Genomic DNA, 27,958 nt, shown 5'->3' with positions numbered 1-27,958 from the left:
AAACAATTGTCTCTTTACAGAGACCAGTTCGAATTAATTGGATTTGAATTACAGAATGCCATTTCTTCGACAGGCGCATCGATGTATGCATGAAGTAATGATTAAATTACAGTTAAATTGTGAGAAGTGGAAGGGACAGGCAGTTTCGCTCGCTTCAATATTTCTTAACAAAACGTCACGCGTACATATAATGTATCAGATATGATAACCCGATGGTTAGTTGTCCATTGGTACTCGGACCAGTCAGACGCGAGTGTTTTCTGAACGATTTAAAAGTTTCGAAGAATTTCGTGAAAGGGTGAGTGTCTAAACGAAATTTCTTCCATTATACAATAACACTTAATTCGTATTTAGCCGCATATAGTTCCGCGAAAATGTATATATGACGTAACACTATCACATCGCGTATACATATACACCACACATCGACACTGATTTGTGTTGGTAGAACTTGGAATGTTGATCACGGAATTTTTACAAATTACATACTGGTGAAAGCAACGTAATAGTTTGTTTCGGCACGTGATTCGAGCGTCATCGGAAGAGACATGTTACACTGTGCGAAAATTTGATACGACGATAAAATAGTCTTGTTATTGCATCAATCTTTGTAAGGAAAGAACGCGATGTACAATAATGAAGATATTATGAAGCTGTGGAATTAAAATCGAGATGATCGTGTACTTAGTTTTCCTTTAACACAACCATTCACACTTTCAGTTATTTTATTATTCAGCTCTGTCGACAATATACGAATTGTTTCATTCAATTGTATTTTTTCTTACGGATATCGTATTGTTGAATCTATAATGTACATAGGTCATTCTTATCAATTAGGCAATGTGTCTTGCAACAGAAAGGAATTAGCTTATTTCTTAATAGCGCTATCACTACAAGGATTTGTGTACGTATCCTACATAACAGTATGCAGCGTAGCATATTTGCGCATGTATAATCTTTAGTAACAACTACCACCTTATATTGCAGACATTCAAGAATTAGCTGTGTTTACTTTGAAACTGAGGCTTGCATGTATGCTATGGCTTCTGTGCATTTGCAACACAGTTGATTTACTACATTTTATCTCGGAGAGCTCTGTTAAATAGATCTACAAGTAGAATGTCTTTATATTTATATGAATATCTTACAATCCATGATCAATATTTACTTTTAGATACTTAAATTACAGATAAGGAAGAGAATTGTACTGTAACACGTTGAATTCAATGCGTAACTTGTTCTATAAGTAATATGTAGACTGCGGATCTTTATGCATTTATAGTAAAATTGAGTAGATGAAATTCAAAATTGTTGGAGAATCTCAAATCATTAACACTAGGTTTACGGAGATCTAGAAATAACTAACAAAATTTTTGGGCACTTTTCCAATAGTATATACCCCAAGAAATAAATTTAGTAAATAATTCCTCGGGGAAGCATCTTCACAATCTTAATAATCGCAAATTAAGAATATTAGAACCTGTCATTTTGAAGAAACAATTTTCTTCCCTTTCTCTCTTTCTTGCAATCGGTGTAGACCATTTTTATTTTTCGTAAAAGGTACAACAATCTGGTAATAACTACAATAGCAACGTATCTATGTACATTCATTTTTAATGATTGATTGTGAGTCTTCTATGGATATTATGTTTTGTGCCCCTCTCTTTGTAGGATTGTTTAACAAAATAAGTGGGACAGGCTATTTGAATCTACAATGTTCAACAACATAGATCGCGCAGAAGTATCCAACACGCTAGTCTTTTATATTAATGGGAAGGAGGTACGTATATATGTATAAAGACAAAGTTCTGCATGGACAATCATTATGACCTTCATGGAGAGATTACAAAATTTGTATTTTCAATCGTTTTATTTTTCAACGAAATATTCTAACCAGTTTAAATTATATTATTAATTATTTTTCAATTATATTCATATCCGTCGTATTTTCGCGCGAACGATGACGTAACGTCGCAGCCATATTGGATGGCATTTAAACCGAGAACAGCAGCCTTTGGCGGTGAACTAATTATTGGGTTGACATGAAAGTAATTTCGGTATTTTAAAGTGAAATAAAACCCAATTTTTTATTCAAGCTATGAACTTTTACTAATGATGATGATTTGAAATCGCACTTGGATCAGTTTTTGACTGATAAGGACCAGAAGTTTTACGAGCGCAGAATTGTGAAGCTGTCAGGAAGATGGCAAAAGATCATCGAACAAAAAAAATTGGGTTTTATTGCACCTTAAAATACCGAAATTACTTTCTTGCCAACCCAATAATTGTCACACAGAAGAATTAATTACGTTACGATAATTTTTCTTAGAAAGCGTAATTATTATACATTTTAATTTTACATTGCGAACACTCTACTCTAGGTGACAGACGGCAATGTCGACCCAGAATGGACATTGTTATGGTACTTGAGAAACAAATGTATCCTTAACAATTGAACTGTACATTATAAGACGTAAAAATCATTTTTATTGTGATATTGTTTTCCGCGCATTTGAAATAAACGTTAAGAAATTGATGAAAATGGCAGATGTACCATTATAAACCTAATACTTATGTCTTGCTCGAAGAATCCGATCGTAATCCGATCTAGAGATTACGCAGAAGGTAATCATCATGTATTTCCATATTAAAAGGCCTCCGTAGCCTGTTGGTTGTGTACGTTACAACCTTGGAGTGTATACATACGATGTTTTTGTTTAAGAGTAACGGTGTTTTGAAACGCACTATTAATCGAAAGTTAGATATATCAGCTCGACTTTTTTCCTTGTCAAATGACTATATTTGATTGTAATCACATTGACATAAATATTGCATGAACAGTCCATATTGTAACGCAAATTAATTAAGTTTAGTCGAAATTATATAATGATTTCAATGCAATCGGGGCTTATGTATACACGTAATGGGAGAACACTGGATTTATCAGAAAGAAATTATCGTGTAATTAAGCGTTGTTATTTCGTAATGAAATCACACTGTAAATGAAAATAATTTGTAAATTAATTTTATGGTGAAAACGAACAATTTTCAAATCTATCGAAATCCTTAATGGTAATTACGTAGTGCATTTAACTGGGACGAAATTAGGCTGCGCGGAAGGTGGTTGCGGCGCTTGTACAGTAATGATCTCGAAGTTGGATCGTGAAACAGGAAATATTTCGTATCCTTTTACATTTTTATTAAGATTGTATTACTGTAAATACAAAGCATGAGTGTGAAAATGTTCCTCCCCAGTAATCAATTTGCTTTGGATTTGCTATGAATTTGCTACCAAAAACTTGTCGGCAAATCGAGGGCGGACCCTAAGGGGGTAGACACACTATTCAGGGGACTCTCGTAGACTCTCTATTCAGGGGTTAAGGGGGTAGACTCTCTATTCAAGGGTTAAGGGGGTAGACTCTTGTTTCAGGTGAAAGATGGGGTTTTTTCAGTAGTCAAAAGCGCTAGATAAAAGATCACTCTAGGCCGTATATAATCGCCCTGAATTCACGAGGCGTACCCACTGCGACTGTTTATAGTGGAGCGGTGACGAGAGAATAGCGTTGCCGTAGAAATAAAAATCACCTAAACGTTACGCTCAGGTCAGGTCGGCTCTTGGTGCGACCGACCTGCCCTCTACTCGAGGACAAGGTTTGCCATGGAATTGGCATGGAATTGCGACTGCAAACTTTGCACTCAAATTCCGACCTGGCGACACTGATTCCGACCCACCTGTTTTGGTCAGCAAATTCATAGCAAATAGGGACCAAACTACGCTTCAAGCATGGTCTTGGCACATCGATCAAAATTTACTCGAAACAGGGTAGAAAGGACTGGGTTGGAAGGGGATTATACTTTCCTTAACTTCATCTATGCGACAATCACTACAGACACTTGGCAGTGAACGCTTGTTTGACACCAGTTTGCGCTGTGCATGGTTTGGCAGTGACCACGGTAGAAGGCATCGGTAGTGTCAAAACAAAACTCCACCCTGTACAAGAACGCATCGCGAAAGCTCACGGTTCGCAATGTGGTTTTTGCACTCCTGGAATCGTCATGTCCATGTACTCGTTGTTACGAAGCACTCCGAAACCTACTATGAAGGATCTCGAAGTTGCATTCCAAGGTAACACGAGAATCGCGAAAAGATTAGACCACAAAATGATGTAAAATAAAAAACGATGTCGAATTTTTAGGAAATTTATGCAGATGCACCGGATATCGGCCCATCATTGAAGCCTACAAAACATTTACGGAAGAATGGGAGCAGATGCAATTATTGTCGAACCACCGAGACAAATCTTTGCCGAACGGGGTCTGCGCGATGGGCGATAATTGTTGCAAAAGAATACCGATAGCTGAGCCGAACGAGGTCTTCGATTCGGAGGAATTCGATCCGTACGACCCGACGCAAGAAATTATATTTCCACCGAAATTGCACGTAAGCGATTTAAATCGAACACGCGTAACTATACGTACAGGGTGACAAGAAATAGCGGAGTTAAACATTTTTTATTATAATTCTGTCAAATCGACGAATTTTGAAAAACCAAATGATAACAACCATAACATAGACCTGTAGTATTCATATATTTAAGAAGTTTCGAAGTGGCCACCCTTTGAGCCGATTCAGAGGCTCAAACGCGTTTTGAAATTTTCGGCTATGTGCCACAGCTCTTCTGGCGTCATTCGGTCCCACACCCGGCGCAGAGATTTTTTCAGCGACTTGAAACTTTTATGGGGCTGAGCACAGGCCCTTGCCTCCAAAATCGATCAAACGCTGGAGTTTATAGAGTTGAGATCCGGTGAGTACGGCGGCCATTCCGCAGATGTGATGAAACCTGGAAAATGGGATTTGTTACGGTTTTCGTGGATCAAGGGGTCAAAATCAACCAAGAAGTGTATCGACGGGACATTCTCGAAGCCGTCGTACTTCTGTGGGCCCAACAGCATCTTAGCGATCCAAAATGGACGTTACAGCAGGATTCCGCGTCGGCCCACAGAGCGAAAATCTCAACCCAATGGACTACATCGTGTGGTCGATTTTGGAGGCCAGGGCCTATGCTCGGCCACATAAAAATTTGGAATCATTGAAAAAATCTCTGTACCAGGAGTGGGACCGAATAACGCCAGAAGAGCTGCGGCCCATTGCCGAAAATTTCAAGACACGTTTGAGCCTCTGTATCGGCGCAAAGGGTGGCCATTTCGAAACTTCTTAAATATATGAATACTAAAGGTCCATGTTATGGTTGTTATTATTTGGTTTTTCAAAATTCGTCAATTTGACAGAATTATAATAAGAAATGATTAACCCCGTCATTTCTTGTCACCCTGTATATAGCTTCGAATAGGATCTTCTGTAGTAAACTATGTTTTCAGATCTCTTCGCATTTGGACCAGGAATACTTAATCGTCAGAGGAAAGAATGCTACGTGGTACAGGCCGCGAACGTTTTCCGAATTACTTCAATTGAAAAGTGAACATCCTAATGCGAAGATCGTTGTAGGAAATACTGAGATTGGTAAGCCATGATTAATATCCATTGTGCTTTCTAAAACCACGAATTTTAAAGAAAACTTGACTTAGCTCTCTTCGGTTGTATGCTGATATTAACATTTACTAGATTCTACAATTGTGGCTGTAATTAATTAAAACTGTCGGATAATTCGTGTCGTATAAACATGAGTTTTATGATTTCTCTTCAGGTGTTGAAGTCAAGTTTAAGCATTTGTCCTATCCTGTTCTAATACATCCGATTTTGATCAAGGAAATGAAAACCGTTCGAGAAGATGGAGAAATGATTCACGTGGGTGCCGGCGAAACACTCATTGAAATGGAGAAAGCATTGAAACAGCAGATTGATAATAAACCTGGTAAATAGTTCTACTTTTCCGTCCTGTACAAAATCATTTTTAAGCATGTATTAATTCGGTCCCTGTTTCAGAACACAAAACAAGAATCTTCAGTGAAATAGTTGCAATGCTTCATTGGTTCGCTGGCAAACAAATTAGAAACGTAGCAGTAAGTTTTCTGCATTATTATTCTGTAATATTCGAGTTTGTTCTTGTTGGATATAATTTGATATATTTTTGAATAGGCTGTCGGTGGAAATATAATGACAGGAAGCCCTATATCAGATTTAAATCCAGTTTTCATGGCAGCAGGAGTACAATTGAATCTTTCCAGTTCGAAGAACGGAAACAGGGTTGTCCCGATGGATCACACTTTCTTTAAAGGATACCGGCAGAATATAGTTTTACCAGTCGAAATTTTGCTCGCGATTCAGATTCCCTTCACCAAAGAAGTAAGTTATGAATCTTTTAAACAATGTATTTCTGGTCTTGTTAATCGAATATGCTTCCTTTCATTTTTCAGAATCAGTATTTTGTAGCTTATAAACAAGCAAGAAGACGAGACGATGATATTGCCATTGTTAACATGGCATTAAATGTGTTCTTCCAACCTGGGACTAATGTTGTTCAGAAAGTAAACTTGGCATTTGGTGGGATGGCTCCGACAACGGTGCTAGCAAGGAAAACATGTGAAACTATGATCGGAAGGTGCTTTATAAAACGATCTACTGTTTCATGACACTTTCAATTTTCACGGAAACAAATCTATTTTTATATCTTCACATCTGTGTGAGAGAATTTTTCTTCTGTATACCATTTCATTACAGAATAATCAATTGTTTCAGGAAGTGGGATCAAACGCTTTTGGACAGTGTATATTCTTCATTATTGGATGAGTTTCCTCTTCCAGACAATGTCCCTGGTGGTATGGTCAAGTACCGTAGATCTCTAACTCTGAGGTACATCATTTTTATACTTATTTACAGTTTCCCTCATCTTTGAAATACCTTAATATTTCCCTTCAATGTTACAGTCTGTTCTTCAAAGGATTCTTACGCATAGCTGAACAACTTCAATCAACGTTATCCGATTATCCATCGTGTCCCAAGGAGCTTGAAAGTGCTGCAATTGGATTTCAAGACAAGGAGCTCAAAAGTTCGCAATACTATCAAGTGGTACATCCGATTTTTTTATCCAGTTCACAATTATTTTCGTCTATCGTATACTATTTTAATATTCTACGTTCACGCGTTAGGTTCCCAAGGATCAAGAAGCGAATGATTTAATCGGAAGGACTGTCGTTCATGCGAGCGCACTTAAACAGGCGACTGGAGAAGCAATTTATTGCGACGACATACCAAAATTCATAAACGAACTTTACCTAACTTTAGTTTTGTCCACTAGGGCGCATGCAAAAATTTTGAAAATCGACGCAACTAAGGCGTTATCGATGGAAGGTGTAGTAGCTTTCTACAGCGCGAAGGATATACCCGAGAAGCAACGTTACCACGGAACTGTGTTCCACGATGAAGAAATCTTCATTTCGGAGGAGGTGATTCATTAAATTGATTCACTAAAATTTCTTTTTTAAATTGAACTTGGTCTGGTAATTAATATTTCATATTCTTCAAGGTAACAAGCCAAGGACAACCAATCGGGGCAATAGTTGCACTGAATCAGTCAATTGCGCAAAAAGCAGCTAGAATGGTTGGGGTTGAATACGAGAACATTGAACCAACAATTATTTCAATAGAGGTACGATGAAATAAACTCTGAAATATAAGAAAATAGCATAAAATTTCTGATATTTATCTTGTAGGACGCAATTAAATATCATTCCTTCTTCCCCGAGTGCCCGAAACGTTTATCGATAGGGAACGCTGAAGAAGCGTTCTCGAAATCAGCTCACATTCTAGAAGGTGAAATTCGAATGGGAGGTCAAGAACATTTTTATCTTGAAACGCACGCTGCTTTGGCAATTCCCCGGGAGGAGGACGAATTAGAAGTATTCTGTTCCACGCAGAATCCGACGGAAATTCAGAAATACGTGGCACACTGTTTGAACGTTAATATTAATAAAATTGTAGTAAGAGTGAAGAGACTGGGCGGTGGTTTCGGAGGAAAGGAATCGCGAACTGCGGTGCTCGCTTTGCCAGTCGCGATTGCTGCTCATAGGTGAATAATGAAATCATCAAATAGCTTGATAAATTGGAATAATGACGAGTAGACTGCGGATGTTTATGCGTTTTCCAATTTTTTGAAATAAATAGAAATTGTACAAAATTCTATCGAATTTTATATTCTAGGCTTTTTTCAACATTTTCATAAGCAATAAATGCATAAAGATCCGCAGTCTAATGTGATGAGGAATAATGAAATTGGATAAAATGATTTGAAAATATTGCAAATTAAAATAGTTTCTTTACAGACTAGGAAAACCGGTGCGTTGCATGTTCGACAGAGACGAAGACATGATGATATCTGGTGCGAGGCATCCGTTCCTCTTCAAATATAAAGTTGGATTCGATGATAACGGATCAATGAATGTTTTGCAAGTGCACATTTTCAATAATGCTGGTTTCTCGAGAGATCTTTCTTTTGCGGTAAATTAACGCGATCGGAGTTCGGATTGTATTATCGTTTAAAAACGATTCAAAGCAACGTTGTCTTTTCTGCAGGTCTTAGAACGAGCTATGTTCCACTGCGAGAATTCTTACAAGATACCAGTATGTGATATTTACGGTTACTCGTGTAAAACTAATTTGCCGTCTAACACCGCGTTCCGAGGTTTCGGAGGTCCACAAGGAATGTTCGTAGCGGAGACTATCGTTAGACACATCGCGGAGTATTTGAACAAAGACGCTGTCAAGGTGCGATGCTAAATTATGTTACAACTACACTGTGGATCTTTAAAATTCGAGAAATTATGAAACTTTATAACAGTACATGTGCACTGCACATCTCCAAAGTTTCGTAATTGTTTGAATTCCGGGGTTCTGGTTCATTGTAAGAATCGTAGTGATCATTTCATTCTAATAGATTGCAGAGTTGAATTTGTACAATGCAGGAGATTTGACCCATTACAATCAGAAGCTTAATGATTGCACGTTGAAACGTTGCTGGGAAGAGTGTCTTCTATCTTCTAATTACGCGGAAAGATTTGCGAGTGTCCAACAGTATAACAGGTAGGTGTAAATGTATAAATAACATTTCTTTTCAATTTTCTGTAACATTTGATTCGATTGTTACACATTTTCGGTTTGTATAACATTTGGAATGGAATTTGTCAAGAATAGGGTAAAGGTACCGGTTACCGTGCCCCACTCGGTTATCGGATCCAAAACAAACTTTTTAGTAATTTATAAAATAACATGAAGTACCTATATAACATTATTTGATTTTTAAAAATAAAATTGATGTTTCCCCTTTGTATATAAATCAAAAGTATTGTAATAATTTTTGTTTAAGATATAGAAAACATTAGTTGAAAATCTTATTCCACCAGAGGATAATAAAATAATGATTTTATTGTGCTATGGCATAAAAAAATTAATTAATTTGTCGTCACAAATTGCTTGTGTCCGGTAAATCGAACCAAAACTTCGTTAATATGTCTTTTGCTTTTTAACGAAATCGTCCAGAAAAATTTGACGATACAGAAGAAAGGTTTTGTTATCACAAATAATGCAAAGCAAATTACAGAATGTCATCAAATTAATAAAAAGCTTCCGGTAACCGGTACCTTTACTCTATGTATTTCTTTTTTGTTGTATTAAGATGCATTTAATATTTTATTTTGCTAGACAGAACAGGTACAAGAAAAGGGGATTGGCAATAGTTCCAACTAAATTCGGTATTTCCTTCATGGTACTATTTTTGAATCAATCGGGGGCTCTCGTACATGTTTATACAGATGGTTCTGTTTTGATTAGTCACGGTGGTGTTGAAATGGGACAAGGTTTACATACAAAAATGATACAAGTAATATTTATTTATTTTTTATTACTTAAGTCTAATTTCATTACGTTTTTACATGGAACATTTTTCGATTTAAAGACAACATTTTTCGACTACATTTATATTTAAGATCTTCCGTGTTATTTAGGTAGCGAGCAGAGTATTGAAAATAAATCCGGAGAAGATACACATAATGGAGACTGCCACGGACAAAGTGCCGAACACGTCCCCAACTGCAGCTAGTGCTTCTTCGGATCTCAATGGCATGGCAGTTCTGGTTAGCAAAAATTATTTATCAAAATATATTCTTACGAAAACGAAACATTGAATTAATATTCTGCTTTTATATTATGTAATGTAGAATGCCTGCGAAGAGATAATGAAAAGATTGAAACCGGTGATCGATAAAAATCCAACTGGACCCTGGGAGAAGTGGATATCTGCCGCTTATCTGCAAAGAATCAGTCTTTCCGCTAGTGGATTCTATAAAACACCCGACATAGGATACTCGTTTCAAACAAACTCAGGAAACCCGTTCAATTACTTTACGTACGGCGTCGCATGTTCGGAAGTAGAAATTGATTGCTTGACCGGTGATCATCAAGTAAGAAACTTAGTCGCATTATAAACTACAACATATTTATTCAAACCTTCATTTCATTAGAATGATTATACATTTGAAAGATAAGGCCATAATTAGTTTGCGTTGAATATAGATGGTGAGTCTCGTAACGTGACCACAGTTGAGCTTTTACAATTTATAGAATACAGACAAATTGAATAATCCCAGTAAGCAAATATGCTCGATTTTGGACAGTAGGCTGTGCCAGCAGAACAACATACTTCTGCGTCCGAACAAGTATCACTTTTAAACGAAGGACCGAGCTGCCTTCATTCTGCCCTCAGCTTGTGCCGGCACACCGGGCCAGCATAAAACAATACTTCTGCGCCCGAATAAGTATCGCTTTATGCTGGCAGGGTGTGCTGTCCAAAATCGAGCAGATTCCGAGCATCTTCAGCTCCGAGCGCGGTCTGACAGCTTAATGCTCGCCATCTGCTGGCATCGTACGATGGCAGGCTGTGCTCGATGTCTGCTCGAGGCAGGCCTGGCTGACTGGGATATTAAAACTGTTTTGAATAATGGTATGGCAATTTTTACTGGCGCCTCAGAACGAAACAGTTAAATAGTTGCAGATTTTCGCGCGTTGAAGGAGGATAAGTGTTATCAGTGTCGCCAGTGGTCTCCCATCTTCCCCCTCCGCGACGCTGTTGCCTCACGTGCGTCGCAACGTTCCATTTCACGTTTTTTCTACATAGGTAAATTGCATTCCCCGTATCCGCGCGTAAGAATCCACCTCTCCGGGAGGGAGCGAAACTTACTAGGGGACGGGGCTTTTACCTACAGAACAGGCCTGATTTGACTGGGATATTGTCCGGTTATGTCCTGGCGAGATCGTCACGTTACGAGACTCGCCCTGTATTCCTAAGAGTTCTCAGGCTTAATATTTTTATATTAATGTTTCGTGTGCAGGTTCTGCGAACAGATATTGTCATGGATTTAGGCGAAAGTCTTAATCCAGCCATTGACATAGGGCAAGTCGAGGGAGGTTTCATGCAAGGATATGGACTCTTTACTCTCGAGGAACTGGTGTTTTTGAGGAACGGTGCGCTTTTCAGTAGAGGCCCAGGTGCATACAAATTGCCTGGTTTTACAGACATTCCAGAAGTATTTAATGTGTCTCTTTTGAAAGGTGCTTCGAATCCCAGAGCCGTCTATTCGTCTAAGGTAATCCGTTCAACGTATAAGCGCACTTGTACTATACATAGATACATCGACGAGAAATGTTTATAATATATTTAAAGTTCAATTATATCGGATATATAATACAACGATAAACTTATGTCTAGGCTGTTGGGGAACCGCCATTGTTCTTAGCATCTTCGATCTTCTTCGCTATTAGAGAAGCCATTAAATCTGCCCGACAAGAAGCTGGTTTGAATAACGATTATTTCCGATTTGATTCGCCAGCAACTGCAGCTAATATCCGATTGGCGTGTATCGATGAGATCACGGCGAAGGTAAAATGAACGTTCACTGTTCATACGATTTCCGATTAGCGTACGAGAATAATTAAATAATTGTGGAAATCCGAACGAGCGAATAAACATTCGTTTATGTTACAGATCGCAGATCCAGATTTGCAAAGTCAATGGAACGTTGTTCCCTGAAAAGTATTTTGTACGAAAGACATTTATATTGCTCTTTTTTTATTGTTATATGTTAATACATTGTAAATATATACACGAACTATATATATATTATTGCGAAAGGTTTTGCATGTAAAATACTGTTGTAGCGATTTTAGCTATTTGTTATCATCTGTACGTGTTATGTTTATGATATAAAATGTTAATAACAAACTCACTGCACACTTATGTCCCCACTCTACCTTCCCCTTCTACGACGCTATTCCCCCACGCTTCCGCCCGGTCACGTGACGCGTTTCGTCTCTGCGTGCGCGTCACAATGTCACGTGACTAGTCCCCGGTACTGGCAGAGGGGGCAACTTTTTCCCCTCATCCGGCGACTCTGCGTTCGATCTATCCTTAGAAGAATATGTATACTGCGGCTCATTTGTACGGTGTCCGTTTTCCTCTGTAATGTATTCCGCGTTAAGTATTATAACAGCGAGGATGACGGTAACTGGTTGCACGTCGTTGTGACAGGATAATTTCTCATCACGTTGCACTGACCTGATATCCTTTGAACCTGTGAACATCAATCCTACAATTAGTCTAATTTTAAATTGGGATTTTTGCTTCAATAATTTTATACGTAATATTCACTGAACAATGTTTAATATTAGAACTGTTGGATTCGAATTTTTAAGCTTTTCTGCGTAAATTACAATGCAAATGTTATAAAATATAAAATAGTCTTTGAAGTTATTTAAGAAACGAGTAACACTTTTATTTTTTAAAAGTTCGCATTCATTCTTTCGTAAACAAATTCGAATTTTAAATGGTCCAGTGGGCTACCTCGTTTGATAAAAATTTTGCGAAAGTAGGATAAGTACAGCCTCGTTATTTTTATAAAATCTCGATATTCCACAAGTTTATTAATTCAATCGGAATCGGAGCAGTTCATTAATTTATTAGTCAATATTTACGTACGCTGGGCATGTTAGGCGGGAACCGGTTATTCTGCAATCGCCTATAAAAATTCTCGCCGAGTACTTGACATTAAACTCTAGGTCGAAACTGTGAAATTACGATGTTTTCATCTTGTGGGTCGCCAGCAGTCAAATATTATGACAGTGGCTACAGGATGTCCGTAACTGTGCACCTGTTCCCGAAGCAAAATGCCCGTGATAAACTACAGCTGATTACTATACCGTGTACCGTATTTATCGCGTAAAGAACAAGAGCTTCATTCTACAGAGCCAATGATAACGTTTTGAATGAAGAAAAGATGGGAAACAGGTGGTGTCAGATTAGGGGAGAGAACAGGAATTGAGGGGAAGAAGTTATCCTCTCTCTGCCAGTACAATGCACGACAGAAACGAAACGCGCCACGTGACTGGGCCGCGGAAGCGTGGGGGGTAGCGTGGAGTGGGGACACAAGTGGGCTGGGCTTCGTCCACTGTAACCGCGTTCTGATTGGTCTGTGCTTTTCAGTTAATAACTCCTTAACGAAGCCGCGGTCAGAATTTTCGCAAAGGAAAGAGTTACTTCAAATGAACTCAGGAATTATCATCGTCAAGGTGGTGCAACATTTCTGGAACATCCTGTATTCCCTGGACCCAATACAAAGTAGAAGAAACATGTACGTATTATTTACAGCCGACCACAATTATTATTGTTTTATTTGTTGTGTTTAGATTTTCACCCATTATAATGTTATTTCTTCTTGCTTCCAGTGATCCAACTAGCTTGAGAGACTCGCGTATAATTTGGAATAACTGTGAGTATATAAAATACTGTATATAATAATAGTGGTTCATCTCTTGTATTTTGTATATTACAAGTACTTGAAAAATCGTGAAAGGTGTTACGTGAGACACTGTATATGCCCGAACATCACAAATATCTATATAATAAAATATAACAATATAAAAAAGAACGAAAAGGCAATGATTCCAGTAAGATGGCAGCTAACAAACTCATATAAGCCTGCATACCCTGTTGGGTCACAATTACTCGACTATCATAAATGTATAGTGGCCGAAATTTCTATAAAGTCATCATTTTCATAGATATTTTTAAAGTATCACCATTTTTGTTGATTTATCGTATTACATACAGTTACTCGAATTAATATTCGGACGCTCTAAAACAGCCGATAACTTTTTTAATATTGTACTATACGATTTGAACTTTCTTGGAAAGCTAGAGCAATTAGTTTACTACAGGATGTGGGCTCATACTGAAAATTTAAAAAATACGTTCTGTAGATCTGTATCAATTAAACATATTCTGAAAATTTCGTCAAAATCGGTCGACGTTGCAATGGGCTACACACGTTCAAAGATGGTAAAAATTGCAGATTTTCACGATTTTCGACCTATATCTAACAATAAGAATTCTTACATCTCATAATGCCTGTCGTTTCTCCCCGCATCAACCGATTTCAATGAAACTTTCACAGTGCATATAATTGACACAGACCTACAAAACGTATTTTTTGAATTTCCAATATAGACTCACATGAAAAAGTTGTAAAACGCAACTTTTAGTACTTTTTTCTACAATCCCGACAATTGCAATTTTTGAAAAAATTTCTTTTCACATCCTGTAGCAAACTAATTTCTCTAGCTTCCTCAAAAAGTTCAAATCGTATAGTACAATATTAAAAAAGTTATTGTCTTTTTTAGATCGTCCGAATATCAATTCGAGTAACTGAATCTGGTCTTGTGCTTTGTTGACACTCGGATAGAGGGACTGCGCACTTCAGGCTGCTATGTTTACTATCTACATTTATTTTGATTTTTTTCTGTGCGGTGCAGAACACAAGTGCGAGGTTTCTATAGAGTCACTTAGTGTTTCTCTGTATTCCGAGCAGAGAACTACGGAAAATTGCGAATATTCTAAAAGTATTATAGCTTTATAACTCACAGAAATCCTCTTTGTTATAATTTGATTCGCGTGTATTAGAATGCCGAGAGGAAAAGTACTAACAAGTGAAGGAAATCATCAATCGATGCTTATAAAGATATGGGTTGCTTTAACCGCGCAATTGCTAAGAAAATTAATCGTTTAGATACCGTGATTAAAAAAAATCATTTCAAAGGTGGTAATAAAAAATTACCAGACCTTGAGGTCTGCGGCTAAGGAAATACGTGTGCAACAACTGTTAGATTCTCCTGGACAAAAATGCAACGCAAACAAGGCCTTGAAGAAGTACATAAGCAGGCCCGTCTTCATCTCGCACAAAACACAATGACTTTATAGAAATTTCGGTGAGTGTACAACAATTAAAAAAATTCTCAAAATCAAAGAATCCACTAAGACAGTAATTAACAGGGCTGTATGAGAGGCTGCATATCCAGCTGGGTCACAATGACCCGATATAAATGTACATCATAAATGTAATTTTTTAAAAAATACGCAAAATCAATTGTTTCATTGAGGTGGCAATTAAGACAGTTTTATAAACCTGGATATTCAGCGGGGTCACATAGACCCAGAAGATCATGAGGCTTAAACGCCGGACGGTGAGGCGGTTGGATCTGGGAGGGTGGAAAAATGTGGCGGCAGCGTCTGCAGTCCTCTCTCCCCCGAATTTGGCGGGTGGTAGAACCGCATAAACAAAGCAGCGGGGGGCCGATTAAAAATCTAGATAAAAATTTATCTCGGATGCCGCCCAATTCGGTTGACGATGAACCGCGTGTGGTGGGGACGATGAGATGTTATGGGAGTTCGGTGGCCGTGGTCGATACCGCAGATCCATTCGCGTCCGCGTCGCGGTCAGTCGGTGCGTGCTGGCGGCTCGGCTCGGTTCGGTTCGTTCGTAGTTTCGCTTCGCCTTTCGTTCGCGATATATCCGCGCCGCAATTCGGTTCCTTTCCATCATATTCTCCACGTTCGGACACGTTAAAATTTTCTGGCTGTTTCAATATTTAAAAAAAAAAACACCGTGCGTGTCCTCGTCGAAAGGAACCGTCGAGCGGAAGACGTCCGTCCGCAGGACATCCGGGACTCTGCAGGACTCCGGAAGATCCTGAGGACTCGGGATTTATTCGCGAGGTAGGTTCAAGCCCGCCACTCTACGCTCGTTGCCACGCTAACCGTGAAACACGTGGACCAGCCGGCGGCGACACGAGTTCGATCGCCTTTGGTGACAGTGGCCTTTCTTCCAGTTCTTCTTCGTGGTTCTTCCGCGAAAATTCACAGGCTTCCGCGAGTGCCTCCCGTTAACAACCGTGTCGAAGGGCCTCCCTGAAAATGAAAGTGAAGGAAAGTGAGATTTGACCTGGGACACACCAATGTGATCAGTTAGGGTCGGGTGGTTCCGCGCCGGAATGCCACAGTTTTGTCGGATCTAGTAACGCTTTTATGAACAGTAGTCTTTCCATTGCAAATCTCGTAAGTAAGACTACAACCTTCTTTTTAATATGTTTTTTTTCTTGCTGATATCCAGGTTTTGAAAAAATTGTTAATATCGTGGGATACGGAGTCCCTATTTCAATATGAAATCGATGGAACTCTAAAAAATTTTCATAAAATTTCATAAAATATTCTAAACCGTCTAGTCAATATTATCCTCTCTAAAATTTCAACCTAAACACAGTAAAATATTCCTCGCTACATTTAATTATCATACAAATCAACTGTATTTCATTGAAATTATTTTAACCTACAATTAAACCCCTTTGAAATTTAATTCCATTGAAATATTCTATAAAAAAGCTTCCTCATATTTTTTTCAATTCAGTTATTATTTTCACTTCGTTAAATAGTGTTATTTCTTGGTATTATTGCTCATGGGAATTTTGTTTCGGACCTGAACGACCCAGGTTGCAGACAGAGGGTTAAACATTACGAGCATATTAGGCTTACATCTGCTTCACATTAGGCTTTGCTACGTTACGTTCCGAAATTTTGTACATTAGTATCGTACTGGTACCAGAGTATTTTTTATAGTTTTTTCTTGTTTACTTTACTAGCTAGTTTTGATGTATTAAATTAGTAGAACGACAGACCAATAATAAGGAAGTGTCTATAAATTACTTTTGATGAATTAAATTCACAAGAAAATGTTTATAAATTATTAAGATTTATAAGAAAATATCTATAAATTACCGTTGATGTATGCAAATAATAAGGGAAGTGTCTATAAATTACTTTTGATGAATTAAAATCATGAGAAAAAGTTTATAATTATCAAGATCATAAGAAAATGTCTATAAATTACTGAAGATGTATTGATATTATAAGAAAATGTTTATAAATTATCCAGATCATAATTCATAAAATTATTGTTACGATTTTTGCAATATAAAAAATCTATTAAGCGATGAAATTAATTTTTATTTAACCAATGGCCATTATTATTAGCCATTTTTAGTAGTCAACAGTTTTAACGTTAAATAAAGTGTTTTGTCTGGTTTTCGTGATTGATAGTGAACGTTTGAGAGAGGGGGGATTCTTCAGCTATTATTTGATGCATCTGTTTCATAGTTGTCAAACAGCCAGTGTTAACGATTTAAGAACGCCTGTTCCGAATCCGCGCGAAAAGAAGGTTAGACACGGGTGTCTCGTTATCGCACAGCGACCTTATGTAATATAAATATATTTTCCTTTATTTTTAGCTTGCCGCGGTAGGCGCAGAGACAAACGTAACTAACTTCTATCTACCATTGACACTGACAATCCCTCGCCGCGTACCGATAACGATCTCGCGCTGGCGTTTCGCGATGTTACAGCAAATCGACGTCGGAAAATAATCTAATTTATTTACTTGGTTTTCTAAATATTTCTTTTCGAAATATTTATATATTACTTTATTTTTTTTTAATTTTTTCGAGACAACCATTGTCATTTTTATAAAGTGATGTAACAGCACTTTTAGTTTTTTTCTTATATATTACTTTATTTCTTAATTCTTTAATTTTTTTAGTTCAATAAATTTATTTCTTCGGACGTGTAATAAAAAGCGCTGAAAATCAACCATTGTCATTTTTATAAAGTGATGTAACAGCACTTTTAGCTTTTTTTATATAGTACTTTATTTCTTAATTCTTTAATTTTTATAGTTCAATAAATTTATTTCTTCGGACGTGTAATAAAAATCGCTGATAATCGGAGCAACCACTGTCATTTTTATAAAGTATTGTTCAGTGCATTTTTGTATTTTTTAATACTTATATTTCCGGCTATATTTATTCACTCTTAAGTCTGTCCATAATTCTACAATAATAATATGTGTGAAATTCTACAAGATTGACAGTTTCTCTTTTAACCATTGGCTTGATTGAGTTTACATTGACCCTTTCATAATTAACAAGAAAATGGTTTCTCACTTAGAAGTTCAATAAGGCTATCTTCACCGAAGATAGTTGTTCTTTTTATAAAAGAACTAGGTTATGCGGGAGTATGGTTGAAGTTAGCGTGATCATAAGTAGTGTGTGAATATTTATGTTACTCTCTCTCTCTCTCTCTCTCTCTCTCTCTCTCTCTCTCTCTCTCTCTCTGCCAGTATCGGTTTAGTCACGTGACAGAGACGGGACGCGTCACATGACCGTGCGTGGAAGGGGAACGGTAGAGTGGGGAGAAAAGTCTTAATCTGGCGCCTCTGCATTTATCCAATTCAATATTATTACCAGACTAGATTTATTAAAAAACTGGGAGGGTGTAATTTAATTAGACTGCGGATTTTATGTATTTATTGCAAGAAGGAATAGCGCAATTTACAACAGTAGAATGGTTAAAGTGAATTAATAATGCCAATCTATTGTTCTGAGCTTGTTAAAATTATTAACGTAAGAATAAACTGTTTATCTGGCTGTGCAGTCCCTTACAATTTATCCAGATAATGTTTATTTCGCATAAAAATCCGCAGTCTAAATTTAATAGAAGGATTAAAAGAATTTAGTAAATTAATGTAAATAAATGAAAATGACGTAAAGAAAGAACAAATTTTTATTCGACTTCTGTTTCCAACAATCGACACGGACAATTTCTATTTTGCATAAACCTGCTAGTCATAAGTCATGCTACTTTTAACTACTGCTAAAGTCGCTGTCACTCCACCGTAACACGAACTGATAAATATTCCTCGGTGCACCGAAGAACGGATAACAAAAATAAGGAATGCACCCAAGGTGGTCGAGTTATAAGTCCGTTCTTGCAATTGTCGCGTCGCTGTTTTCCCGTTTCTTTATTTTTCTTTACACATTTGTCCCCTCGTGGCCCACCATTGCCGGAAGAAAGGTCAACGATGATACGACACGCGAAGACCAGATAAGTAGCCGATTATCGTTCGTTTAATACAAAAACGATTCGCGCTCTTCGAATATTGTCTGCTCTCGATTTTTCTCACAATTCTGGGAGAAGCGAATTTCTGTGGCATTTTCTTGGAGCATATTGCTTTGAATCCTAACATATCGTTAATCTACAAACGGTACAGTGAAAAATTCAAACACTTCCGTAATGTTCAGGATAAATGTCCGATTTCAGTCCCGATCAAATCATTTCAAAAATGATATTATTCATCTTATTTCAAATAATTATTTATTTTCAAATGAATTGTGACACTCGAACTCGAGTCTTCGCCAGCAACGAAGTCTATGGTCGTCGTTAATTTTGCATTTCGAAGCAGTGCAAACGTAACGCGATACTCGTCGCCAATCCTAGGCCCGGACGTGCTCGTTCTGAATTCATTAGTATCCGCTTTTAGCGATCATTATAGTTTTCCTGTCCGAAAATAAATAAATAGAAAGCCATTCGCCAGTTCGAATAAATAAAAGGAACTATAAATCGGCCTATGGGGGTTTCGAGAGTGTGAGACGGCCATTAGAAATTCATTTGGCATGATCTATACGTGGAAGCATCAAGGGCGCTACAAGGATGCTCATATTTTCTTCTATGGAATTTCTAATCGATTGACAGTTAAGACTGATGTCATTCTGCGCACCTTGCAAATTGAATTATCCTTATTTTCAATAAATAATCTGTTTCCGTGTTCAACATTACACGCTATCACTATTTATTCCGTGGACGAATTAATTTGTGGCATGTATTGAACTTATTGCAAATGAAGTCAATCAATTAATAATATCAGATGATTGCATAAGTTCGTGCCCGATTTGAAAATAAAATTCAATGTCTAAATTTTAAAGGTTTGGTTAGAGATTGGCTAAATTAAAATTAAAAAATGGTTAAATTTTCTACAATTAGAAAAGAATTGTGACTATATGTATAATTGATTAATAAAGTTCTATTCTTTAAAGTTTAACCATTGAATTTCATTTTCAACTCGATCAATCATCTAATAGTTTAAAAAATGAATTCATTTCAAAATTGAGACACATGAATTATTTGTAATGAATACGATATTGTGGAGATTATTTTTTAGAGTAAAACGTGTTCGAATTGTTTGTAGATAAACAATACATTCTGGAGAAACGACTACGAATTTGTACAGCCTATAATTTTTGTAATAGTTGCACAGATTGTTCTGATGTTGGTTCATAAAAATGCAAATGTATTTATCCAGGATTTCTAACGACTCCTCCCCACCAGATTCCTGTGGAGAGTAGGAGGAGCGCGGCAGGGGTAGTGTGAAATAGTTGAGAGTGGGGGAACCGAGTTAAATATTGTCCATTATTATAATTCTATCATAGTGCTTTCTGTACTATTTAATTGACAAATGTTTAAGTTAATTTTTCTTCTGCACCTTAATGCCTTCAAGAAAAACAAAACGAAGCAGAAATTTTCTTAAATCCTGTACATTCATAGCGGCTGCTATGAAGAATGCAGGTCACATGAATTTGTCCGGATAGTTCGTGAAGATTTCTCATGTCATACACGACAAAAGCATTAACAAGTCTTCCGGCTGCATCACGGTTGCACACCATACAAACAGCCTGTGTGTATGACAAATACGTTAGCCGACTGCATTTAAATCTTGCTTGCACTTATCGAGGCAACCAGGTGTATATACGTATAAAGAGATTTAATAATGAATAATTTATGTTCATCATAAAGCATGTTTAACGTAATGGAACAAGAGGGGAAAATGCAAATGCAGAAAGATATGCGAGGATGATAAACCGGACGTCTGTTTAGTTATTTAATTAAGAGATCAGAATTTAATTTGCACGCGCCAAAGGCGAACACCTCCATCGATCATACTGAATACAATTGACACTTGTCTAATGTATAAAATCACATTGCAACAATTAATTCATTGGTTTATTGATAACTAATCGATTCTTCCGTTAGTCGATACAGTTTCGCCAAAATTTGGACAAATAAAAGCGCTGTTTGATTGGAAGATGGTTTTTACAATTTAGAATTTCTTACAATTAGCAATTTTTTTACCATTTTACTATTTACAATTTCATAATTTTACAATTTTACAATTTTACAATTTCACGATTTTATGATTTTACAATTTTGCAATTTTATAATTTCACAATTTTACAATTTCACGATTTTACGATTTTACAATTCTACAATTTTACGATTTTACAATTCTACAATTTTACGATTTTACAATTCTACAATTTTTTAATTTTGCAATTTTACAATTTTAAAATTTCACAATTTTGCAATTTTACAATTTTACAATTTCACAATTTCACAATTTTTCAAATTTACACTTCTACAATTTTATAATTCTACAATTTTGCAATTTACAAGTTACAGTTTCATAATCCTACAATTCACAATCTTTTAGAATTTTACAATTTTGCAATTTTACACTTCTACAATTTTATAATTCTACAATTTTACAATTTTGCAATTTTGCAATTTACAAGTTACAGTTTCATAATCCTACAATTCACAATCTTCTAGAATTTTACAATTTTTTCCAGATAGCAATTTTTTTAGAATTCCACAATCTTTCCGTAAACAGTGACAGAAAGTGAACGCGAGATTAGGGTATCGACATTTCCACGGAACACATATTCCACGGGGACATCGGATCCGCGTGATTAACGAGAGCCCCATGGGGGCCGCGTGTCAGCACGTTAGCGACAGACAGAAATTCGCAGACAGAGATTGATCGATCGATGGATCAGACTAGGAAAGGTACGCGACAAGAATAGTTTGACCCAGACCTTAAGTGACTCCGAGGTCAGCAGCCGACGTCGTCGGAGCGCCGCTTTTATATTTCACTCGGCAACGTCGACGTAGCCGCAGACTTACACCGCGTGCCGCTATAACGTTCCCCAGCTAGCATTCATTACCACTGCCGTCATATTCGCGGTGTATACACACTCCCAACAGACGAATAGTAGCCACTATGTTGCGCGGCGCGAACCGCAAAACTGCTCGCTGACCCTGTGCTTTTATTCGAGTCGTTAAACCCTTCGATTTTCTGCTTTGATGGCTCTCGACTGGCTGATCCTTGTGCACCATCTCCCGAGCACTCGCGAAATTCGTTTACCGTCACGCGCAACCACACCCACCGCACAATGACGGCCATATAAACTAACAGTTACTCGTGGTAATATTTATTTCTCCATTTGAACCGCTGTCAAACGTGACGTGTGACACAATCTCGCTATTTACTCAGACATAATCAATTTTGTAGACGTTGGAGGCTCTAAGACTTTGTTATATTAAATTACTTTAATATTTAGGTGCGTTGTATTTTAATATAATATTTGAACAACAGTTCAAATACATAGGGTGCCCCAAAAATGCACTTCCTTGAAAGGGGCAATTCCTCGGACCATTTGAAACAACTTTTTCCTTTACGAAAATGTTCTCCGAGGCTTCGTTTAAGAGTTATTAACGAAAAACGCGGATCAATCCGGGCCCGGCTACTGCGGATGGGCTCCGCCTTAGCGGCAGGCCCTGCCTCTCGGTCAACGGCAACGCGAGACGTGTCGCTAGGGCGGTGTCCGTCCGCTGTAGCCGCGCCCTGATTGGTTTACCGTCGATAACTCCGTAACGAAGCCTCGGAGAACATTTTGCCAAAGGGGAAAGTTGCTTGGGATGACCTCTGGGATCTTCCTTTTCAAGGAAGTATATTTTTGGGACACCCTGCATAGTTGTAATTGACCTGAATAATATTTTTATCGATATTAAGAAATCCGCACAGTGTTGGGTACTTTATAAACCAGTTGTATTCGTTAAAAACCAATGGAAACAAGATAGTTAGAAGAAAGAAACAGTGAATTTAAAAATTATGAAATATCTCAATCTCATTGCAGAAAATTACTTGGGTTCTGCTCATAATTATACATTAACGGAGGCGTGCAATTTCGTCGAGCTTCTCGCGATTCCGGCAGACTGTGCGGTGGTGCAAGCGTGAAATAATCCCGACGCTATTTTTACCGGACATCTATTTCTTCGCGGTTCCACCGACGTCTGCACTGGACGCCGAATTACAAACTTGCTGAAAAGAATTTCCGTCGATGATTCGCCCGGTGACACGCGGTGTCCCCGAATGTTCCAGCGTCGGACACATAAAAGTCCTCAGTCTAGAAATTATTCTCGGGAATTGAAACGTTTGTAAATAATCGACCAATTCATGTAGGAAAACCTGTGAATGAATTTGTACGGCTAATAATATTCACTGTACAGGATGTCGACACGTTTTTATATTTTTAGCTTTCATTTTTTCTCAGAGAAACTGTGAAAGCGTTACTATCTCGCCAACGTGATGACGTATGTGAATTTTCGAGCGCGATAAAAATAAAAGACGCAGTAAATTAAAGTACCAGGAGAAATATCCAGTGTCAAATGGATAGCAGTATATTCTTTTTGCAAAATAAAAGATATGATGGAGCAGGAATTGAAGGGGGAAAAGAGTTCTCCCCTCTCTGCCAGTACCGGATTAGTCACGTGACATAGTGACACATGCAAGACAGAGACGGAACGCGTCACGTGACCGCGCGGTGGCGGAAGGGTGGGGGAATAGCGTCGTAGAGGGGATGAGAAGTAACACATCTTCTACTTTCATGTTTCTAGAATAATTTCGTTACTAGACTGCGCGGATCTTTATGCACATAAATTTTCATCGTCAATTACAAGCCACTGAAACCATATAAAAATTTCTTTCTATTTTTAACGATTTTAATAAATTGAGAATAACATATGGACGTTCTCAAATTGTCTTAAAATTTTTACTGTTTTAAATTACATCCACCCATTTTTGTCATAAATAATAGAATAATGCAATTATTCTACTGTTACTAAATGATGATTAAAATTGAGAGTAACCCATTTGCAACGACACAGAAGTAGTGAGGAAATTGTTTATTAACAACTGCTGCTATTGTTGTCATCCATACTTTATTCGCGCTCGCCAATGTGCAATCCATTACTTCCCATCAGAATTGATGCGACTTCCCATCGAGATAAGGAACGCACGATTCTCGAATAATATTTTTCATTGTTCTCCAAACCGAATGAATTTTAATCGCACCGGCGATGCATTATTAAAATCGTGAATCGCTCGTCGAACAATTCAACCAATATCCTTCGGAACGTAAAATACCGTGCATTCATTTTCCATCGCTCGAAAGGAAAATATCAGAAACACATTCATACATAACATTATGGTTTTATGTGCAAAATAACAAATTTTTGATTTATTTTACGCGGTAAAATTTATTTAAACGCGAGAATAAAGGGAGAGGTTTGTTACTCGTTGGGAAACGTGCGCACAGGCACAATGCAGAGAATGATCGCTGCTCAACCCCGAAGGGAGTGCTTCCTACGATGAGGTCATCGGCTGAGGATGATTCCTTCGTGTCGGGCAATTTAGCCGTGCGAATCGCCGTGAAACCGATTCGTGCCGCTTTAAACATTTACGACACGGCGGGTCGTTCCCTTATCAAACGACACGGGGACCACCTCGCCAAGAAACTTTCGATCATATCTTCCCAGCATGTACCGGGGAGAGAGAAAGAAAGAGAGAGAGAACATTCACAATTAATCGACTCACCGTCGATTGAACCGGGCGGTCGAGTTAAGTCGCAAATAATTGACTCGCGCCACGTGTAATCGACTTGGCGATGGCTCAGGAATGTTTGAACTTGTGTTAGTTATTAATAGACCGCGGATTTTATGCATTTACGGCGAAAAACCGAATACACCGAATTCATTAAACTGGACGCGGTTGGATTTTGCGAAGGAATGACGACTTGAGACATTGACAAATTGTTTGCATTTATTACATTATTGTGTAAATCAGTTTGATACATTGAAAATAATTGTTTCCTCCGTTGGTTGATTTTTATTACGTCTTGATATTCTTTTTTCCAATATTCTTTTAGCCTGTCTAATCTGCTTCAAATCGCATACTCTGTTGTGATACGTCAATCTAAAAATATACTATACAGGAGAGTATACCAGGACATACTAGAATATTTTAGAACATTTTGAAGAAATGGGTTCCGGAGATCATTTGAAGCAACTTTTTCCTTTGCAAAAATGACGTCCGCCGCTTTGTTAAGGAGTTATTAACGAAAAACACGATTGTGCCAACACGCGTCTAGGTCGCGCTCTGATTGGTCCGTGTTTTTCGTTAGTAACTCCTTAATAAAGCCGCGGACGACATTTTTGCAGAGGAAAATTGAAAAGGAATTTTGAGACACCCTATGTATAGCAGAATATACCAATATATATTACAATGTACCAAAATATACTAGAATATACCACAAGATACTAGAATATACCAAAATATACCAAAATATACTAGAATATACCACAAGATACTAGAAAATACCAAAAAATACCAGAACATACTAAAAGATACGAGAATATGCCAAAATATATCAAAATACACTAGAATATACCAAAATATACTAAAATATATCAAAATATACCAAAATATACCAAAATATACCAGAATAACTGTTGAATACACCAGAATCGACAAGCATCCAAGCAAGAAGAAATCGGACATTCCGAGTTCCGTCGGATAGCGTTTAACGAAGTACACTTTCGACATTCTTCACTCTAAACAGCACCGCAGGTTCCCAGAGAGAAAGAGGGTCACGTGTGGCCAATATCTCGAGCCATAACCTTCCAATTTAATTCCCCAATTCTTGTCAGCGTTCTTTTGCCGGAATATTACCCGGCTTTATCTTGATGAAGCGAAACCTGTTTCCTGTTCACGAGGGTTAGTGATTTTTTAATTGATTCTTCATTCAGCTTATTTAGAGCCTCCGGGGAACTGGTTTGATATTTAGAACCGCGAGAAAATTACATTTCATACGTATAAGTACATACATATATGTATGATATATACGTGAATGTTAAGATAAATATTATATCACCTCTCGGAAATGATCAAATTATTTTCAATCGGGAGATTATAGATCTTTCATTAGCAGCTTACTTCATTTGTAAACTTAATATGTTGCCTGGCAGGTGTTGTTGACGGCTATGGTATTATCTTTTATATAAAGAAAATGAAATTGATAGGACTCTCCATTCGGATAAAATCAAATCGAATCGAATTAATAGCGTACTCCATTTTAATAAAATCAAATCAAATCAGATTAATAGCATACTCCATTTTAATAAAATAAAATAAAATCAAATTAATAGCATACTCCATTTTAATAAAATAGAATCAAATCAAATTAATAACATACTCCACATTTTAATAAAATAAAATAAAATTAATAGTAGTGAAATGTCGACTATTCTCAAATTATGAAAACTCAATAGTGGCGCCGACAACACGCAAAATTGGCGTGAACGCGTTAAAATTGCAGTCTACTGTTTACATTCCCATTGCCAGTTGGCATCGGTTCCCAAACTAAAGATTCATGACACGGTTTTGTAGTATCCACTAAATAGCTACCTACTCTAACGCCTTTCTTTGTTGGGGCCGACACGTGGTGCAGATTTGCGAAACAACTCAATAAATGTAGACATTATTTTTATACTCGAGTCGAGCCGAAACATCAGTTCTCTATTACAAAAACACTGAGCAAATCCTAAACAAAATAAACAAGATATTTACAAAATTTAAAACTACAGTTGCATTATTTTAATTCTATGTGTTTTAATTAAAATTCAATTGTAATTTCGCACAAAAATCCGCAGTCTAAAAGTTGTCCACCGACTAGTTCGGATAATCGAGGCTCCCCTCAATCGCGATTTACTCCAGTGCTTCGATTAAGCCCAATTTTTCTCGCGCATGCCATCTCGAGCCAGAGCCCTAAGGCAGTTATAATGGCGGGAATGTACCAAACAATCTGCTCCGGACAAGTTACAAAATATACACAAATGCACATCTTGTACATTCATTTTTCAGAATCAAATCATACCAATTTTTGAAAATTCTGCGGGGTGCTCGAGGAACCCCATTTTATCGAGAAGCTTACGTTACTGAAATCGCCGCGCATGCGCGAGAAAAGTTGAGCTCAATCGAAGCACTGATTTACTCACCCAAACATTATCCAAACTGCATAGTGCCAGGTATCATTTTAATCAGGAGAAAGTCCCTAATACGCTAATAATAATCAATCTTCCAAACCTTTTCTTTCCAGGATCCAGCAGAAGCAGAAGCCGACAAGATTCGCAGCTGTCGTAACCAGGACAATCATCAGCATCCCGCATCCTTTCCAAATTTCCAATCAATGGTAATGCCGAGTTTCTAAGAAAACCGCAGCCGGCTGATGTCCAGGTCAAGGCCGTCGGAATCATTATCATCAGGATAGATCAGGCTAGATCTCAGAGGATCGGGAGCCGAGTGTTTTAATGGGCATTCCAGGGATCGCGGTTGGATATCGCTGGTCAGCAGGATTCGCAAGGAGGAAGAGGAGCCTTGAGATCATCACGGGTCGAAGAGGACTCTATGGGCGCTAGGGGGTGGAGCAGAGGAGCGGCGAATGACCTGCCACGGCGCGATAATACTCTTCGTTCTTCGTCCGTGTTCGATCTCGTTCCACGGGTATGATCGACTGCCGGGCCCGATGGCTAGCTTGTAACTGAACGATCAGGCCGCCGTA

The 27,958-nt window shown here is 37.7% G+C and overlaps 1 protein-coding gene and 1 long non-coding RNA gene across 5 annotated transcripts; one reads left to right on the top strand and one right to left on the bottom strand.

Moving 5' to 3' along the window:
- The first annotated feature begins 91 nt into the window (after positions 1-91).
- Ry (xanthine dehydrogenase rosy) lies at positions 92-13,458 on the top strand. 4 transcript variants are annotated; one of them, XM_076432479.1, is made up of 25 exons: positions 92-298; positions 1,672-1,780; positions 2,382-2,439; positions 3,085-3,181; positions 3,891-4,126; positions 4,197-4,441; positions 5,380-5,521; positions 5,706-5,873; positions 5,945-6,021; positions 6,098-6,304; positions 6,376-6,560; positions 6,698-6,811; positions 6,886-7,027; positions 7,108-7,404; positions 7,485-7,607; positions 7,672-8,027; positions 8,281-8,455; positions 8,531-8,722; positions 8,892-9,037; positions 9,656-9,833; positions 9,958-10,086; positions 10,171-10,413; positions 11,341-11,595; positions 11,718-11,888; positions 11,994-13,458. In XM_076432479.1, exons 2-25 carry the CDS (start codon positions 1,715-1,717, stop codon positions 12,036-12,038), a joined length of 4,047 nt encoding a protein of 1,348 aa, XP_076288594.1. In that variant the 5' UTR covers positions 92-298; positions 1,672-1,714; the 3' UTR covers positions 12,039-13,458. The 4 variants fall into 4 exon arrangements, with proteins under 4 accessions (XP_076288594.1, XP_076288596.1, XP_076288595.1 ...); XM_076432481.1 differs by lacking the exon at positions 92-298 and adding an exon at positions 314-904; XM_076432480.1 differs by lacking the exon at positions 92-298 and adding an exon at positions 314-904 and having other exon boundaries at positions 988-1,780.
- Positions 11,860-27,621, bottom strand: LOC143213038 (uncharacterized). The gene is made up of 3 exons (XR_013009848.1): positions 27,484-27,621; positions 15,466-16,247; positions 11,860-12,579 (listed from the first exon to the last, which is right to left on the bottom strand). It is a non-coding gene; the product is annotated as an uncharacterized LOC143213038 (long non-coding RNA).
- Positions 27,622-27,958: the final 337 nt, after the last annotated feature.

The sequence above is a fragment of the Lasioglossum baleicum genome, chromosome 10, assembly GCF_051020765.1.
Source record: "Lasioglossum baleicum chromosome 10, iyLasBale1, whole genome shotgun sequence".
NCBI lineage: Eukaryota > Metazoa > Arthropoda > Insecta > Hymenoptera > Halictidae > Lasioglossum > Lasioglossum baleicum.
This window is presented reverse-complemented; position numbering and strand designations above follow the sequence as displayed.

Excerpts from the sequence above, each read along its gene's own strand:
- Ry (XM_076432479.1), top strand. The coding sequence starts at position 1,715 with ATGTTCAACAACATAGATCGCGCAGAAGTATCCAACACGCTAGTCTTT. Across the intron at positions 3,182-3,890 it reads CGTGAAACAGGAAATATTTC|ACACTTGGCAGTGAACGCTT; the intron begins GTATCCTTTTAC and ends CAATCACTACAG. Across the intron at positions 8,723-8,891 it reads TGAACAAAGACGCTGTCAAG|ATTGCAGAGTTGAATTTGTA; the intron begins GTGCGATGCTAA and ends TCATTCTAATAG.